The sequence below is a fragment of the Pan troglodytes genome, chromosome 18 (assembly GCF_028858775.2).
Source record: "Pan troglodytes isolate AG18354 chromosome 18, NHGRI_mPanTro3-v2.0_pri, whole genome shotgun sequence".
Lineage (NCBI taxonomy): Eukaryota > Metazoa > Chordata > Mammalia > Primates > Hominidae > Pan > Pan troglodytes.
The window spans coordinates 33,384,344-33,399,705 of record NC_072416.2 but is presented as its reverse complement, the minus strand read 5'-3'; the positions used below and the strand labels follow the sequence as shown (position 1 = coordinate 33,399,705).

At 49.0% G+C, this 15,362-nt stretch overlaps 1 protein-coding gene across 6 annotated transcripts in view; it reads left to right on the top strand.

Moving 5' to 3' along the window:
• Nucleotides 1-15,362, top strand: part of LOC129137434 (eukaryotic translation initiation factor 3 subunit C) — a 51,050-nt gene that overhangs the window by 10,785 nt on the left and 24,903 nt on the right. For 4 of the 6 annotated variants that reach the window (XR_008540014.2, XR_010152333.1, XR_010152332.1 and 1 more), the window contains exons 9-21: nt 992-1,151; nt 1,276-1,379; nt 2,138-2,279; nt 2,474-2,599; nt 2,735-2,828; nt 4,442-4,632; nt 4,858-5,082; nt 9,661-10,024; nt 12,344-12,503; nt 12,602-12,667; nt 12,756-12,843; nt 12,946-13,108; nt 13,205-13,356. Coding sequence is in view for 2 of the 6 variants with exons in the window: in XM_054669218.2 (XP_054525193.1) it covers nt 992-1,151; nt 1,276-1,379; nt 2,138-2,279; nt 2,474-2,599; nt 2,735-2,828; nt 4,442-4,632; nt 4,858-5,082; nt 9,661-10,024; nt 12,344-12,503; nt 12,602-12,667; nt 12,756-12,843; nt 12,946-13,108; nt 13,205-13,287 (1,966 nt within the window). In the remaining 4 variants the exon portion in view is untranslated. Of the gene's footprint in view, nt 1-991; nt 1,152-1,275; nt 1,380-2,137; nt 2,280-2,473; nt 2,600-2,734; nt 2,829-4,441; nt 4,633-4,857; nt 5,083-9,660; nt 10,025-12,343; nt 12,504-12,601; nt 12,668-12,755; nt 12,844-12,945; nt 13,109-13,204; nt 13,371-15,362 lie in introns of those variants that run through there. The other 2 variants (XM_054669218.2, XM_054669219.2) reach the window with 1 other exon arrangement.

Here is a 15,362-nt window from a genome sequence, read left to right as displayed (position 1 = left end):
AATTTATTTATAAATGTTGAAATGGTAGATTATGGTAATTACATATGAGTTTTCAAAAATGTTGAGTCTTTCTGGAAAGATTTATTCTTCAGTATCTGTGCAAAGTTTGAAGTAATTTGTCTTTGCCATTTGGTTTGTATTTTGTTACATAAATACATACTCAAGTCTGGAGATGGTTTCAGGCAACATCCAGTAGCCTAAGACCATTTCAAGGTAGCTGGTGATCTTTTTCTGTTTTGTCAGGACCTTTTTTGTAATGAACATTTTTTTAAAATTCAGAATTTAGATTAATCGGTTGTCAAGAGAGGAGAGAAAGGGATAAAACAGTTTAGGAATAGTAAAAAAGAAAAAAATGTTTTTATATATTTGGGGGAACTGATTCATTGATTAGTTGGTCAGTCTGGAGAAAGCAGCTGGTATTAAAGAAAATAAGTTGTTTGTGGATTCTTTGGAAAACTGTAGATGTTAGCTTTGGAGCAAAATGACAGGTTGGTTTTTTTTTTGTTTTGTTTTATTTTGTTTTGTTTTTTTGGAGACTGAGTCTTGCTCTGTCACCCCGGCTTAAGTGCAGTGGCATGATTGTGGCTCACTGCAGCCTTCTCTGCCTCCCAAGTTCAAGTGATTCTCGTGCCTCAGCCTCCTAAGTAGCTGGGACTACAGGCGTGCACCACCATGCCTGGCTAATTTTTGTACTTTTAGTAGAGACGGGGTTCCACCATGTTGCCCAGGCTGGTCTTGGATTCCTGACGTCAAGTGATCTACCACGCCTAGCTGACAGGTTGTTTCTATTAATATGTCTACAGTGGTCTGGTTAGTACTCTGCCTTATTAGAGATGGCTATGGTTATGGTTCACTGTGCCCTCTAGGTCATTGTTGTAGAGCATAACTTGGACCCAGGAGCTGCTGGAGGAAAAGAGGAAGTTGATGGGAGGAAGAAGCCTTAGAGGTGGGGAGGGGCTGATCTGTCATCTTCTCCCATGTCTGTCGGCAGGGCACCCACCACAGATGAGGACAAGAAGGCAGCCGAGAAGAAACGGGAGGACAAAGCTAAGAAGAAGCACGACAGGAAATCCAAGCGCCTGGATGAGGAGGAGGAGGACAATGAAGGCGGGGAGTGGGAAAGGGTCCGGGGCGGAGTGCCGTTGGTTAAGGTGAGGGTTTCAGAGGTAAAATGAATTGGGGAACAGTTTGGGAGGACATAAAGGTCCCCTTGTGGGGAAAAGGCAAGGACAGTTTCCCGCTGGCATGCACATGACGGGATATGTACTGATACAGGAGAAGCCAAAAATGTTTGCCAAGGGAACTGAGATCACCCATGCTGTTGTTATCAAGAAACTGAATGAGATCCTACAGGCACGAGGCAAGAAGGGAACTGATCGGTAAGATTCGTGGGCCTGGGCAGTGGGATTGCAGGGTGGCAGAGGGTGGAGGTTGGGGGAAGGGATTGTTGGGAGGGTCTGTGTGTGGCTGTAGTAGAGGGAATTGTATGCTTGGGGCATCCCCGTCCATTATCTGCTGTTTACTCTTCTTGTGACTTAAAACCAATCACTTAACGTTTTGGGTCTGTTTTCCCATCTATACAATGAGATAATGTTCTCCTCTTTTTTTTTTTTTTGTTTGAGATGGAGTCTCGTTGTTGCCCAGGCTGGAGTGCACTGGCACGATCTCGGCTCACTGCAACCTTTTTGCCTTCTGGGTTCAACCGATTCTCCTGCCTCAGCCTCCTGAGTAGCTGGGATTACAGGAACCCGCCACCATCCCTGGCTGATTTTGTACTTTTAGTAGAGATGGGGTTTCACCATGTCTCGAACTCCTGACTTCAAGTGATCCGCCTGCCTCAGCCTCCCAAAGTGCTGGGATTACAGGCATGAGCTACCACACGTGGCTTTTTTTTTTTTAAGATTAAAAAAGTAAGAGTGTTTACCTTCTTTAGTTATTAGGTAACAGAGGATGGTGGTAGGTGTGAAGCATTTCACAGCATTCCAGGATGGTTGGGATTATTGTTGCTTCTGTTTGGAATTTATAAAGGAGAAGCAGGGATATGGGTGATGAGGAGGGCGTGTTATCTGAAGAGGGCATGCTGGGAGAGACTTTGTGATTTGTCTCCAAAGCCTCACCCAGCTCTCTGGCCCTCTAGTGCTGCCCAGATTGAGCTGCTGCAACTGCTGGTTCAGATTGCAGCGGAAAACAACCTGGGAGAGGGCGTCATTGTCAAGATCAAGTTCAATATCATCGCCTCTCTCTATGACTACAACCCCAACCTGGCAACCTACATGAAGGTGAGAGCAGTGAAGAGGCTCATCTCAGGGCATCGCTGGTGGGTTGGGGGAAGAAGGTACCTAGCATCTTAAGACTCAGGGGCTATGGAGGCAGTCTTGGTGGTGGAAGGCTCCATGATTCCTGCTGAAGGGGGAGGCATCCGCTTACTCTACCTTCACACCTCTGACTCTGATGTGGCCTGAAATCTTGGCAGCCAGAGATGTGGGGGAAGTGCCTGGACTGCATCAATGAGCTGATGGATATCCTGTTTGCAAATCCCAACATTTTTGTTGGAGAGAATATTCTGGAAGAGAGTGAGAACCTGCACAACGCTGACCAGGTAAAGGGAGGAGTTGGCAGGATAACTGGAGGTGTGTATTTTATGCTTTGGGAAGGCTCAGTGGGACCCGAGGGTTGAGGTTTGAGACTGAGATCTGGGCTAATTTGTTGACTCCTCCTTTGCCTTCCTTTTCAGCCACTGCGTGTCCGTGGCTGCATCCTAACTCTGGTGGAACGAATGGATGAAGAATTTACCAAAATAATGCAAAATACTGACCCTCACTCCCAAGGTGAGCCTGAGCAAGCGTGGGCTTTGCTGAGAGGAAAATTGTGGGGAATATTACTAGGTTTAGAGCTTTGTGAGGATTATACTAAGTCAGAGTGCTTGAAAAGCCAGCCTTTCAACTTACCTACCTAGCGTTCACACGGAAGGGCCTGATGAGATGCTGGCTCCCAGTCCCATCGTTTCTGATTCCATAGGTCTGAGTGGGGCCTGAGAACCTGCACCTCTAGCCTGCTCCCAGGTTGCTGGTCTCAGGGCTATACTTTGAGAACCTTTGGGGTAAGGCATCTATTCACTTCTCTTGTTTAGCTTGGATGAGAGGCATTGGGGTGTGAAAGTGCAGCATAGTTGACTCAGTAAAAGTGTGAATGTGCCCATCAAGTCAAGGGTGTAGTGATTAACAAGGCAGCCAAAAGCTTACCTTTTGTGCTGGATGGAGAAAGGCAGTTTGAAAAATAATAGTAGTAAGATATGGCCGGGTGTGGTGGCTCACGTTTGTAATTCCAGCTCTTTGGGAGGCCGAAGCAGGCAGATCCCGAGGTCAGGAGATCGAGACCATCCTGGCTAACACGGTGAAACCCCATCTCTACTAAAAATACACACACACACACACACACACACACACACAAAATTAGGCGTGGTGCTGGGCGCCTATAGTCCCAGCTACTCGGGAGGCTGAGGCAGGAGAATGGCATGAACCCAGGAGGCGGAACTTGCAGTGAGCCAAGATCACACCCCTGCACTCCAGCCTGGGCGACAGAGCAAGACTCCATCTCAAAAAAAAAAAAAAAAAAAAAATAGTATGATATTAAGATAATTCTGGGCCAGGTGCAGTGGCTCACGCCTGTAATCCTAGCACTTTGGGAGGCCGAGGTGGGTGAATCACGTGAGGTCAGGAGTTTGAGACCAGCCTGGCCAACATGGCAAAACCCTGGCTCTACTCAAATACAAAAATTAGCCAGGCATGGTGGCAGGTGCCTGTAAATCCCAGCTATGTGGGAGGCTGAGGCAGGAGAATCCCTTGAGCCCAGCGGGCCAGAGGTTGCAATGAGCTGAGATCACACCACTGCACTCCAGCCTGGGCGAAAGAGTGAAACTCCATCTCAAAAAATAATAATAAATTCTAGATGATATAAAGTTCAGAGTTAAACTAGGGCCCTGTGGTAAGAAGTGGCTGGAGGGGTGGCTGCTGTAGCTAACAGCTGGAGAAAGCACCCTTAAGTAGGGACCACCTGAGGTGAGATCCAATGAGGAGGAGTTAGGGGAAGAATCAGCTGAAGACAGCGCCTGACAGGAGGAGCAGAGAGCGAGCTTGATGTTCCAGGAGTAAAAAGGCCAGTGGGACTCCAGCACAGGAGGCCAGAGGGAGAATCGTGGGAGACCAGGCAAGGGCCAGGCCTGGCAGACCCTTATTGGCAGAGGTTGGCAGTTGGGATTTTTTTCCTAAGCTGTGGGACTGGAAGGTTCTGGGTCCTGGGAGTGGGAGATGGCCTTTCTGGGGCACACTGACTAGACTTTTCTGACGGGTGCAGAAGAGGGACGGGTTGATTGGAATGAGTGGGGACAGATGGGAAAGCCTGGCTGCCCAGCTGAGACAAGGGTGGGTGCTCTCCCTGCCAGAGTACGTGGAGCACTTGAAGGATGAGGCCCAGGTGTGTGCCATCATCGAGCGTGTGCAGCGCTACCTGGAGGAGAAGGGCACTACCGAGGAGGTCTGCCGCATCTACCTGCTGCGCATCCTGCACACCTACTACAAGTTTGATTACAAGGCCCATCAGCGGCAGCTGACCCCGCCTGAGGGCTCCTCAAAGGTGAGCACGTGGCAGTCATGGCAGAGGGGAATGGGTGTGTCCACCTGTCCTCCACTTCTGTCAGGACTTGACAGCAAATCTGTTACTCTCTAGACTTCCGCAGGTGGAGCAGGGAGGGAAACTGAGGTATTAGAATGAGACTGGATAGAGTCTCATCTTTAGTTGCTAGAGCCTGTGCCTTTTAAAGCTGGATCTCCTTTGCAAATAACCTCCCTTCCTCCCCAGTCTGAGCAAGACCAGGCAGAAAATGAGGGCGAGGACTCGGCTGTGTTGATGGAGAGACTGTGCAAGTACATCTACGCCAAGGACCGCACAGACCGGATCCGCACATGCGCCATCCTCTGCCACATCTACCACCATGCTCTGCACTCCCGCTGGTACCAGGCCCGCGACCTCATGCTCATGAGCCACTTGCAGGACAACATTCAGCATGCAGACCCGCCAGTGCAGGTAGGATGGGGAGGCCTTGGAGGTGAAGGAGTTGCCAGGCCCCTGGCCTCTTGGCAAACTGGCTTAACCAGAACAGCCACCTGTCTGGCCGGTGCAAATTTAAGTAGACACTTGGTCTTTCCCAGTTGCCAGCATCCTGCAGTCCTCCTGCATGTAAACACATAATTTCGTGTCAAAAAAAAAATTATCCAGGCTTGGTAGTGCTTGAGCCCAAGAGGCAGAGGTTCCAGTGAGCCGAGGTTGTGCCACTGCACTCCAGCCTGGGTAATGGAGCAAGACTGTTCAAAAAAAAAAAAAAAAAGCTGTGTCTGGAAGTGTAGATCATGTAAAAGTATATTTGAGGCAACTAGGAAATGTTTATGTGTAGAGCACCTGGTGAACCTGTCTGGGGGTAATGCTGGTTTTTAAACAGCCCTCCTGTTTGTGTTTTTATTCTATGGTATGAACATATCACTGTGTCTGTTTTCCTCTTGGCGGACACCCAGTTTATTTCCAGTTTTTGGCTCTAATGTATGAAGCTGCTGTGAACATTCTTGTAAGAAACTCAAAAGTGGTTATACCATTTTACACTCCTGCTAGTGTTTGGGAGTTCCTTGTCAACTTTTGGTGGTGTTGGTCTTTTTTTGAGAGGGAGTCTCGCTCTGTTGCCAAGGCTGGAGTGCAGTGGTGCAATCTTGGCTCACTGCAACTGCCACCTCCCAGGATCAAGCGATTCTACCTCAGCCTCCCGAGTAGCTGGGATTACAGGTGCCCGCCACCACTTCCGACTAATTTTTGTAATTTAGTAGAGATAGGGTTTCACCATGTTGGCCAGGCTGGTCTCAAACTCCTGACCTCAAGTGATCTGCCTGCCTCAGCCTCCCAAAGTGCTGAGATTACAGGAGTGAGCCATCATGCCGGCGGTGGTATTGGTCTTTTAAACTTTTTTTTGTGTTTTTTTTTTGAGGCAGGGTCTTGCACTGTCACCTAGACTGAGTGTAGTGGCATGATCATGGCCCGCAGTAGCCTCAAATTCCCAGGTTCAAGTGATCCTCCCACCTCAGCCTCCATAGTAGCTGGGACTACAGGCATCTGCCACCATAGCTGGGACTACAGGCATGTGCCACCATGCCTGGCTAGTTTTTTATTTTTTGTAGAGACAGGGTCTCACTATGTTGCCCAGGTTGGTCTCAAAGATCTTTTAGGGGTGTGTGTGTGTGTGTCTCTTTTATGGGGTGTGTGTGTATCTTTTATGGGGTGTGTGTGTATCTTTTAGGGGGTGTGTGTGTGTGTATCTTTTAGGGGGTGTGTATGTGTGTGTGTTTTGAGACAGAGTCTCGCTCTGTTGCCCAGGCTGGAGTGCAGTGGTGCAATCTTGGCTCACTACAACCTCCATCTCCCAGGTTCAAGCCATTCTCCTCCCTCACCATCCCATGTAGCTGGGATTATAGGCACGTGCCACCACACCAGGCTAATTTTTGTATATTTAATAGAGACAAGATTTCACTATGTTGGCCAGGCTGGTCTTGAACCTCAGGTGACCCAGCCACCTCAGCCTCCCAAAGTGCTGGGATTACAGGTGTGAGCCACCGCAACCGGCCACTCAAAGGTCTTTTAAATTTTAGCTGGTTGTCTAATGGTATCTCATTGTGGTGTTACTTTGCATTTCCCTGGTGACTATTGGCTACTTTTTTACTTTTTTATGTTTATTGGCCATTTATCTTTCATGAAATAATAAATATCTAGTCAGTTCTTGCCCATTTAAAACAATTGGATTGTTCACTTTATTGAGTTGTAGGAGTGCCTTATCTATCCTGGATAGCTAGTCCTGTGTCAGAATTTTTTTTTTTTTTTTTTTGGAGACGGAGTCTCGCTCTGTCGGCAGGCTGGAGTGCAGTGGCGCGATCTTGACGACTCACTACAACCTCTGCTTCCCAGGTTCAGGCAATTCTCCTGCCTCAGCCTCCCGAGTAGCTGGGACTACAGGCGCCCACCACCATGCCCAGCTAATTTTTTTTATTTTTTAGTATCCGTGTTGGCCAGGATGGTCTCGATCTCTTGACCTCATGATCCACCTGCCTCACCCTCCCAAAGTGCAGGGATTACAGGCATGAGCCACTGCGCCCGGCCCAGTTTTTTCTTTTATAGTAATTATTTTCTGGATCCTGTCTGAAAAACCTTTGCCTAACTGAAATTCATGAAGACTTTTTAAATTTCTCTCTTTTTTTTTTTTGTAAGTTGCTATGGGTGTTAGCTTTTACATTTAGTCTTATAGTTGGTCTTGGTTTGATTTTTGCATCTGGTGAGGTTGGGATCAGGGTTTCTTTTTCCTCCATATGGATACCTAGTTGTTCTAGCATCATTTGTAGAAAAGACTTCCTTTCCCCTATTGTATTGCTTTGGTGTCTTTGTGGAAAACAATATGAAAAACCACATTACCTATAAGAGTAGGTGTTTTTCAGGTCATTCCCTCTGTCCCATTCATTTACCTTTTTGTCTGTCCTTATGCAAGTCCCATACTATCTTCATTGCTGTGCAACATAGCAAAACCCTGTCTCTACAAAAAATACAGAAACGAGTCAGGCATAGTGGTGCACGCCTGTAGTCCCACCTACTCAGGAGGCTGAGGTAGGAGGATTGCTTGAGCTCAGGAAGTCGAGGCTGCAGGAGCCACGATCACACCACTGCACTCTAGCCTGGGCAACAGAGCAAGACTGTCTCAAAAAGAAAAGAAATACCCGGTTACTTCTCCTTCATTCTATTCATATAATGAATAACTATGAGTTCATTATTGTGTGTTTTTTGTTTTTTGAAAAAGGGTGTCACTCTGTCACCCAAGCTGGAGTGCAGTGGCGCGATCTCGGCTCACTGCAATCTCTGCCTCCCAGGCTCAAGCAATTCTCCTGCCTCAGCCTCTCGAGTAGCTGGGATTACAGGTGCACATCACCACTACCCGGCTAACTTTTGTATTTTTAGTAGAGACGGGGTTTCACCATGTTGGGCAGGCTGCTCTTGAACTCCTGACCCCACGATCCACCCACCTCGGCCTCCCAAAGTGCTGGGATTACAGGCATGAGCCACCACGCCCAGCCGAGTTCATTACATTTTTATACCAACCTTTTATTCCTGAAGTATATCCAGTTTGGTCATGTATATTGTCTCTTTTATATTATATATTGCTGGATTCTGTCGCTAACATTTTTAAGGCTTTTTGCATGTACGCTTATGACTGGTATTGATCTCCACATTTTTGTTGTTATGACTACACTTAGCCTTTTCCCCCAAGATTTGTACCACTTACCGTCTCCCCTGTCTTAATTAGTGCCAAGTCCCTCTTCCCAGTTGCTTAGACCAGAAACCTTGGAGTCATTCTTGATTCGAACTTTTCCCTCATATACTGTATCTGATTCCCCAGCCATTCCTGTTCACAGTCCATTATGAGAACACTTCTGTCACTTCTGCTTGTACCCTCTGCTCTAAGCCACCATCATCTGCCTTTGTGTCCCTTCAGTCCCTTTGTTCTGTTCATAATACAGATTAACCCTGTTCAGTTATGTCAGATCATATTACCTGTTTGCTCAAAACCTTCCCATGGTTTCTTGTCTTAAAACTCATAACAAGGCCAGGCACGGCGGCTCACACTTGTAATCCCAGCACTTCGGGAGGCCGAGGCGGGTGGATCACAAGGTCAAGAGGTCGAGACCATCCTGGCTAACACGGTGAAACCCTGTCTCTACTAAAAATACAAAAAATTAGCCGGGCGTGGTGGTGGGCGCCTGTAGCCCCAGCTACTCGGAGAGGCTGAGGCAGGAGAATGGCGTGATCCCGGGAGGCGGAGCTTGCAATGAGCCAAGATCACGCCGCTGCACTCCAGCCTGGGTGACAGAGTGAGACTCCGTCTCCAAAAAAAAAAAAACAAAAAACAAAAAACTCATACAGGGCTGGTGCTCGCCCATCCCCCAGCTTGTGGTGGCATCTTTTCCCAGCCCTAGCTGTGTCACGCCCCTTGTTTCTTGAATATGCCTGGCCCGGTTCTTCCACAGGATCACTGCGTTTATTTTTCCTTTTTATAGGATATTCTTTCCCCAGATGCCTGCATGACTTGCTCTCTCTTTAGGTCTTTATTCAAACATTCTTTCCCAATGAGGCCTTCTGTAGTTATATGAACATTTGAGCCTCCACCACTGCGCAGACTGCCTTCCTGGCTCCGTCCTCTGCTTTATTTTTCTTCTCAGCATGAGTCACCATCCTCGTAGTGCAGCTCTCTTGCCCACCACACCCCACCCCTAGACATAAGCTCCATGCAGACTGGGGACTTGTCTATTTTGCTCTCCCTCCCCAGCCTAGTGCTCAGCACATAGTAGGCACTTGAAGTAGATTTGTTTAGTTTTGTTTTTGTTTTTTATCTTTAGCGATGGGGTATCTCCATGTTGCTCAGGCCCATCTTGAACCCCTGGGCTCAAGTGATCCTCCCACCTTAGCCTCCCAAAGTGCTGGGATTACAGGTGTGAGCCACTGCTACCCGGCTTAGTTATGGAATAAATGAAGACTTGTCTTGCAGCTGTCATCTCTGAGTGCATTATGACCCTTTGCCCCCAGATCCTTTACAACCGCACCATGGTGCAGCTGGGCATCTGTGCCTTCCGCCAAGGCCTGACCAAGGACGCACACAACGCCCTGCTGGACATCCAGTCGAGTGGCCGAGCCAAGGAGCTTCTGGGCCAGGGCCTGCTGCTGCGCAGCCTGCAGGAGCGCAACCAGGAGCAGGAGAAGGTGGAGCGGCGCCGTCAGGTCCCCTTCCACCTGCACATCAACCTGGAGCTGCTGGAGTGTGTCTACCTGGTGTCTGCCATGCTCCTGGAGATCCCCTACATGGCCGCCCATGAGAGCGATGCCCGCCGACGCATGATCAGCAAGCAGTTCCACCACCAGCTGCGCGTGGGCGAGCGACAGCCCCTGCTGGGTGAGTGTGGAGCTCCAGGGTTCAGCAGGCTGCCTCGCTCCCTGATTACACATAAGGATTAAGAGAAGTGAAGGGAGTAACTCTCCCACCACTCGACTCATCTGATTTAATGACACCTCCTCTGCCTGGCACTGTGCTAAGTGTTTTACAAATAATTATTTAATCTGCATTAGTAATAACCCTATGCCGGTAGGTACTAGTAATACCCTTTTTCCCAGTGGAGAAACTGAGGCACAGAGAAGTTAAGTGACTTGCCCGAGTTTAATGCAGCTCATGTGTACCTCTGATCTTTCTTTCCCTTTTCTTCCCTTCATGTACATTATATTCCAGCCAAACCAACTATCGTAGAGCCATATCGTTCAAGAGGCTAACGTTGATTCCTTTGGCCCCTTTTGAAAGACAGATCCTGCAGGGTTGCAGTGAGTGGTGACTCACTGGAAAGGAATTGAGCTGCGCCCTTCCTGTGACATTGGCCCACAGGAGGGCTTGACGAGTGAGCTGAGCCCAGTGTCCACAGCCACATCCCCCTACAGATTTGTCCTCTCCTGGTCATGTGTATGTTTGGGCTAAAGGGCAAGTTCCCTTAGGCACATTTTGTTTGGCTTATGTAGTGAGATTTACTTTGTGGGGAAATTTCCCATGAAAATCGGAATTTTCATGTCTTAGAATATTGGCAATCTGTCGCTCCTGGCCCTGCCTTCCTGCAGAGCTAGCCTTGGCTGGAGCTGAAGTAGCAGCGATGGGAAAGGGCTGTCTGCTTCTCCACAGTCCCTGCCTCTCAATTTCTCCCTACAGTGGTTCCAAAAGCCAGTTTCCATCAGCCCTGCACTGTTGTTCGGCCTATAGAGAAATATTCTTTGAGCCCCTAAACTTGCCTTTTTCTTTCTTTTTTTTTTTTTTTTTTTTCTTTTTCCGAGACGGAGCCTCACTGTTGCCCAGACTGGAGTGCAGTGGTGCAGTCTCAGCTCACCGCAATCTCCACCTCCTGGGTTCAAGTGATTCTGCTGCCTCAGCCTCTCGAGTAGCTGAGACTACAGGCCCCCGCCACCATGTCCAGCTAATTTTTTGTATTTTTAGTAGAGATGGGGTTTCTTCATGTTGGCCAGGCTGGTCTCGAATTCCTGACCTCAGGTGGCCCGCCCACCTCGGCTTCCCAAAGTGCTGGGATTACAGGTGTGAGCCACCGCGCCCAGACCAACCTTGCCTTTTGCAAGTGTTAATATGGTTAAAATGGAGGTTCATCCAGGAGGGCTGTGTGCCTCTCCTTACACTCTTACACTTAGCCCTGCTCCTATGGTTCCATTTGGACCTGATCCTCGTTCGCATTGAGCTTGCCATTCTTGCTGTGGAGTCTGCGTGTTTGTGTTTCACTGTCTGCCACCCATTTCTAGCCATAGAACTTTTGCACTTTGTCTACCCTGAATTCCAGTTACTATGGCGTACCATGTCTTACCTTCCTGGCTTGTCTTAGGATTGTATTTGGGGGCCTGAGTTCATAATTAATATATAAACTTGTGATTTTAGAGATAATTTTGACCGGGGCTAAGTTTTTTAAGGAAAAGAAGTGAGCTGCTTGGAAGAATAATAAGCTGGCAACAGTGTAATTGATGCATGGGAATGGCACCATTCATGAAGGTGATGTGAGTGAGGAAGGGTTGGTAAATTCCATTCCAGTTGAGCTGGAAGAGGTGGTTTTGTTTTGTTTTGTTTTGTTTTTTGAGACAGAGTCTCGCTCTGTAGCCCAGGCTGGAGTGCAGTGGCAAGATCTCAGCTCACTGCAAATTCTGCCTCCCGGGTTCAAGCAATTTTCCTGCCTCAGCCTCCCGCGTAGTTGGGATTACAGGCGTGTGCCACTATGCCTGGCTAATTTTTGTATTTTTAGTAGAGACGAGGTTTTGCCATGCTGGCCAGGCTGGTCTCCAACTCCTGACCTCAGATGATCCGCCTCCCAAAGTGCTGGGATTATTACAGGTGTGAGCCACCACGCCTGGCTGGAAGAGGTGTTTTTAGGTCAAGGAAGCTGACGAGAATCTGATGAAAGCCGTGGGCCTTTTTCCTAGGAAGAATGTACATGAGGACATGTGCACAATTTGTCAACATTTTTGAGGGTTTCGGCAGTCCCCTGAAGTGCATCTATGGACTGATTGAGTTCAAACATTTGTGCAGATGGAGTGGCTTGGGCGACTACGTGGCTGTTTGGTGGAGAGGCGGGGAGAGTCTCTAGTATGGTTTGCTCCTCCAGCCTCTGTTCCTCCTTAAAGAGTGCTAATGGAACTTGTCCCAAGTTCCCTAGGCCCTGCCTCATTCCCACCCTTTCAGGTCCCCCTGAGTCCATGCGGGAACATGTGGTCGCTGCCTCCAAGGCCATGAAGATGGGTGACTGGAAGACCTGTCACAGTTTTATCATCAATGAGAAGATGAATGGGAAAGTGTGGGACCTTTTCCCCGAGGCTGACAAAGTCCGCACCATGCTGGTTAGGTGAGCAGACAGAGAGGCCATGATGGGTCGGGGAAGAAGAGACTGGTTGGTCCCCTTCCCTGAGGCCCTGTTGTGTCTTCTGTCCCCTCTTCCCACAGGAAGATCCAGGAAGAGTCACTGAGGACCTACCTCTTCACCTACAGCAGTGTCTATGACTCCATCAGGTAGGCGGGGCCCTGGGGACACAGAAGGGCCCCAGCCTTGTGGGCAAGTGTCCTGATTGCCCCTGCCCTCTGCCTTCTTTCTTCCCAGCATGGAGACGCTGTCAGACATGTTTGAGCTGGATCTGCCCACTGTGCACTCCATCATCAGCAAAATGATCATTAATGAGGAGCTGATGGTAGGGGCCGGGGTGGGAAGCGGGCAGGTGGAGCCATGGAGGGATTGGAGCAGAGGGGCCTGATCTGTGTCGTGTCCCCTCCTCTGCCTTGGCGCCTGTCAGGCCTCCCTGGACCAGCCAACACAGACAGTGGTGATGCACCGCACTGAGCCCACTGCCCAGCAGAACCTGGCTCTGCAGCTGGCCGAGAAGCTGGGCAGCCTGGTGGAGAACAACGAACGGGTGTTTGACCACAAGCAGGGCACCTACGGGGGCTACTTCCGAGGTGAGTACTTCGGCTCCTCTCCTTGCCCAGCTCCTGGTGCCCTCACCGCCTCTCACCTGGCATTCCCTCCCCTTCCTTCCCATCTCTCTCCTACAGACCAGAAGGACGGCTACCGCAAAAACGAGGGCTACATGCGCCGCGGTGGCTACCGCCAGCAGCAGTCTCAGACGGCCTACTGAGCTCTCCACTCTGTTTCCCGCCTAGACCATCCAACCTTGAAGTCCTAAACCACACCTCAGTCACTAAAGGTCTGTTTAAAGTTGTTCTGGTTGATTGCTTGTTGCCACAAAGGTGTGTTGAGCCCATTCATTTGCTGATTATATTTCTGAGCTGCTACCACATGACAGACACAAGGCTCAGATGAAGAGGTGAATTGAACACGTTCCTGACCTCAAAGAGCCTGCTGCTTTTTGACATTTAACAGAAAATTATAGTAACATAAGTTATAATGGGTGTTTTAAAAGGCCAGTCGCAGTGGCTCACGCCTGTAATCCCAGCACTTTAGGAGGCCCGGGTGGGCAGATCACAAGGTTGGGAGTTTCAGACCAGCCTGGCCAACATAGTGAACCCCCCTCTCTACTAAAAATACAAAAATTAGCCGGGCATGGAGGCACATGCCTGTAGTCCCAGCCGCTTGGGAGGCTGAGGCAGGAGAATCGCTTGAACCCATGAGGTGGAGGTTGCAGTGAGCCAAGATCACACCACTGCTCTCCAGCCTGGGCAACAAAGCGAGACGCCATCTCAAAAAGAAAGTCACAGATGTATTGAGGATGTGACCGGGGGTGGAACATCAGGAAGACATAGTGGAGACAGTAGTGACAGTTGGACCCTGAGGGTTCACCAGGCAGGGAGAAGGGAGAGCTGGTCTAGACCAGCGTGGATGCACTGTTACCTGTTCATAACAAGACAGGTGCCATCAGTAAGAGGGTGCATTGAGAGACTGGGCCTTTGCTCTGATATCTAAGCATGTGGTTGTTTTCTGATCATTTAAGTTTATTGTGTTTTTTGTTTGCTTGCTTTTTGTTTGTTTGTTTTTGAGACAGAGTCTCACTCTGTCGCCCAGGCTGGAGTGCAGTGGCACGATCTCAGCTCACTGCAAGCTCCGCCTCCCGGGTTCACACCGTTCTCCTGCCTCAGCCTCCCAAGGAGCTGGGACTACAGGCACCCAACACCACGCCTGGCTAAATTTTTGTATTTTTTTTTTTTTTTAGTAGAGACGGGGTTTTGCCATGTTAGCCAGGATGGTCTCCATCTCCTGACCTCGTGATCCACCCGCCTCCACCTCCCAAAGTGCTGGGATTACAGGCGTGAGCCACCGCGCCCGGCCTTATTGTGTTTTACATAAGTATGGGTCCACAGCAGATTGGATTTTTTTTTTTAAGACATGGGATCTTGCTGTGTTGCCCAGGCTGGTCTTGAACTCCTGGACTCAAGCAATCCTCCCACCTCAGCCTTCTAAGTAACTGGGACTACAGGTATGCATCACCATGCCTGGTCTAGATTGGAAATTTTTTTTAAATGATCCTTTACCACATTTGAGAAGCACTGATGTAGGCAGAGGGAAAAAGTGCAAGCTCAAAGGGTTGGAGAAGTGAGATAGTGGCATGATTAGTGTAACGCACGTGTGGAGCATGTGCAGGAGATGCACTGGAGACTTACCCGGGCCGTCTCTTAAAACTTTCAATGCTCTGGGTTTTTATAAACAAATTCACAGCTGGGGCTGGGCGCAGTGGCTCACACCTGAAATCCGAGCACTGTGGGAGGCCGAGGCGGGACGATCACTTGAGGCCAGTAGCAGGGCACAAAAAATTTTTTTTTTTTTTTTTTTTTTTTAGTATTTATTGATCATTCTTGGGTGTTTATCGGAGAGGGGGATTTGGCAGGGTCATAGGACAATAGTGGAGGGAAGGTCAGCAGATAAGCGTGAACAAGGGTCTCTGGTTTTCCTAGGCAGAGGGCCCTGCGGCCTTCCGCAGCGTTTGTATCCCTGGGTACTTGAGATTAGGGAGTGGTGATGACTGTTAACGAGCACGCTGCCTTCAAGCATCTGTTTAACAAAGCACATCTTGCACCGCCCTTAATCCTTTTAACCCTGAGTGGACACAGCATATGTTTCAGAGAGCACGGGGTTGGGGGTAAGGTTATAGATTAACAGCATCCCAAGGCAGAAGAATTTTTCTTAGTACAGAACAAAATGGAGTCTCCTATGTCTACTTCTTTCTACACACGCACAGTAACAATCTGATCTCTCTCT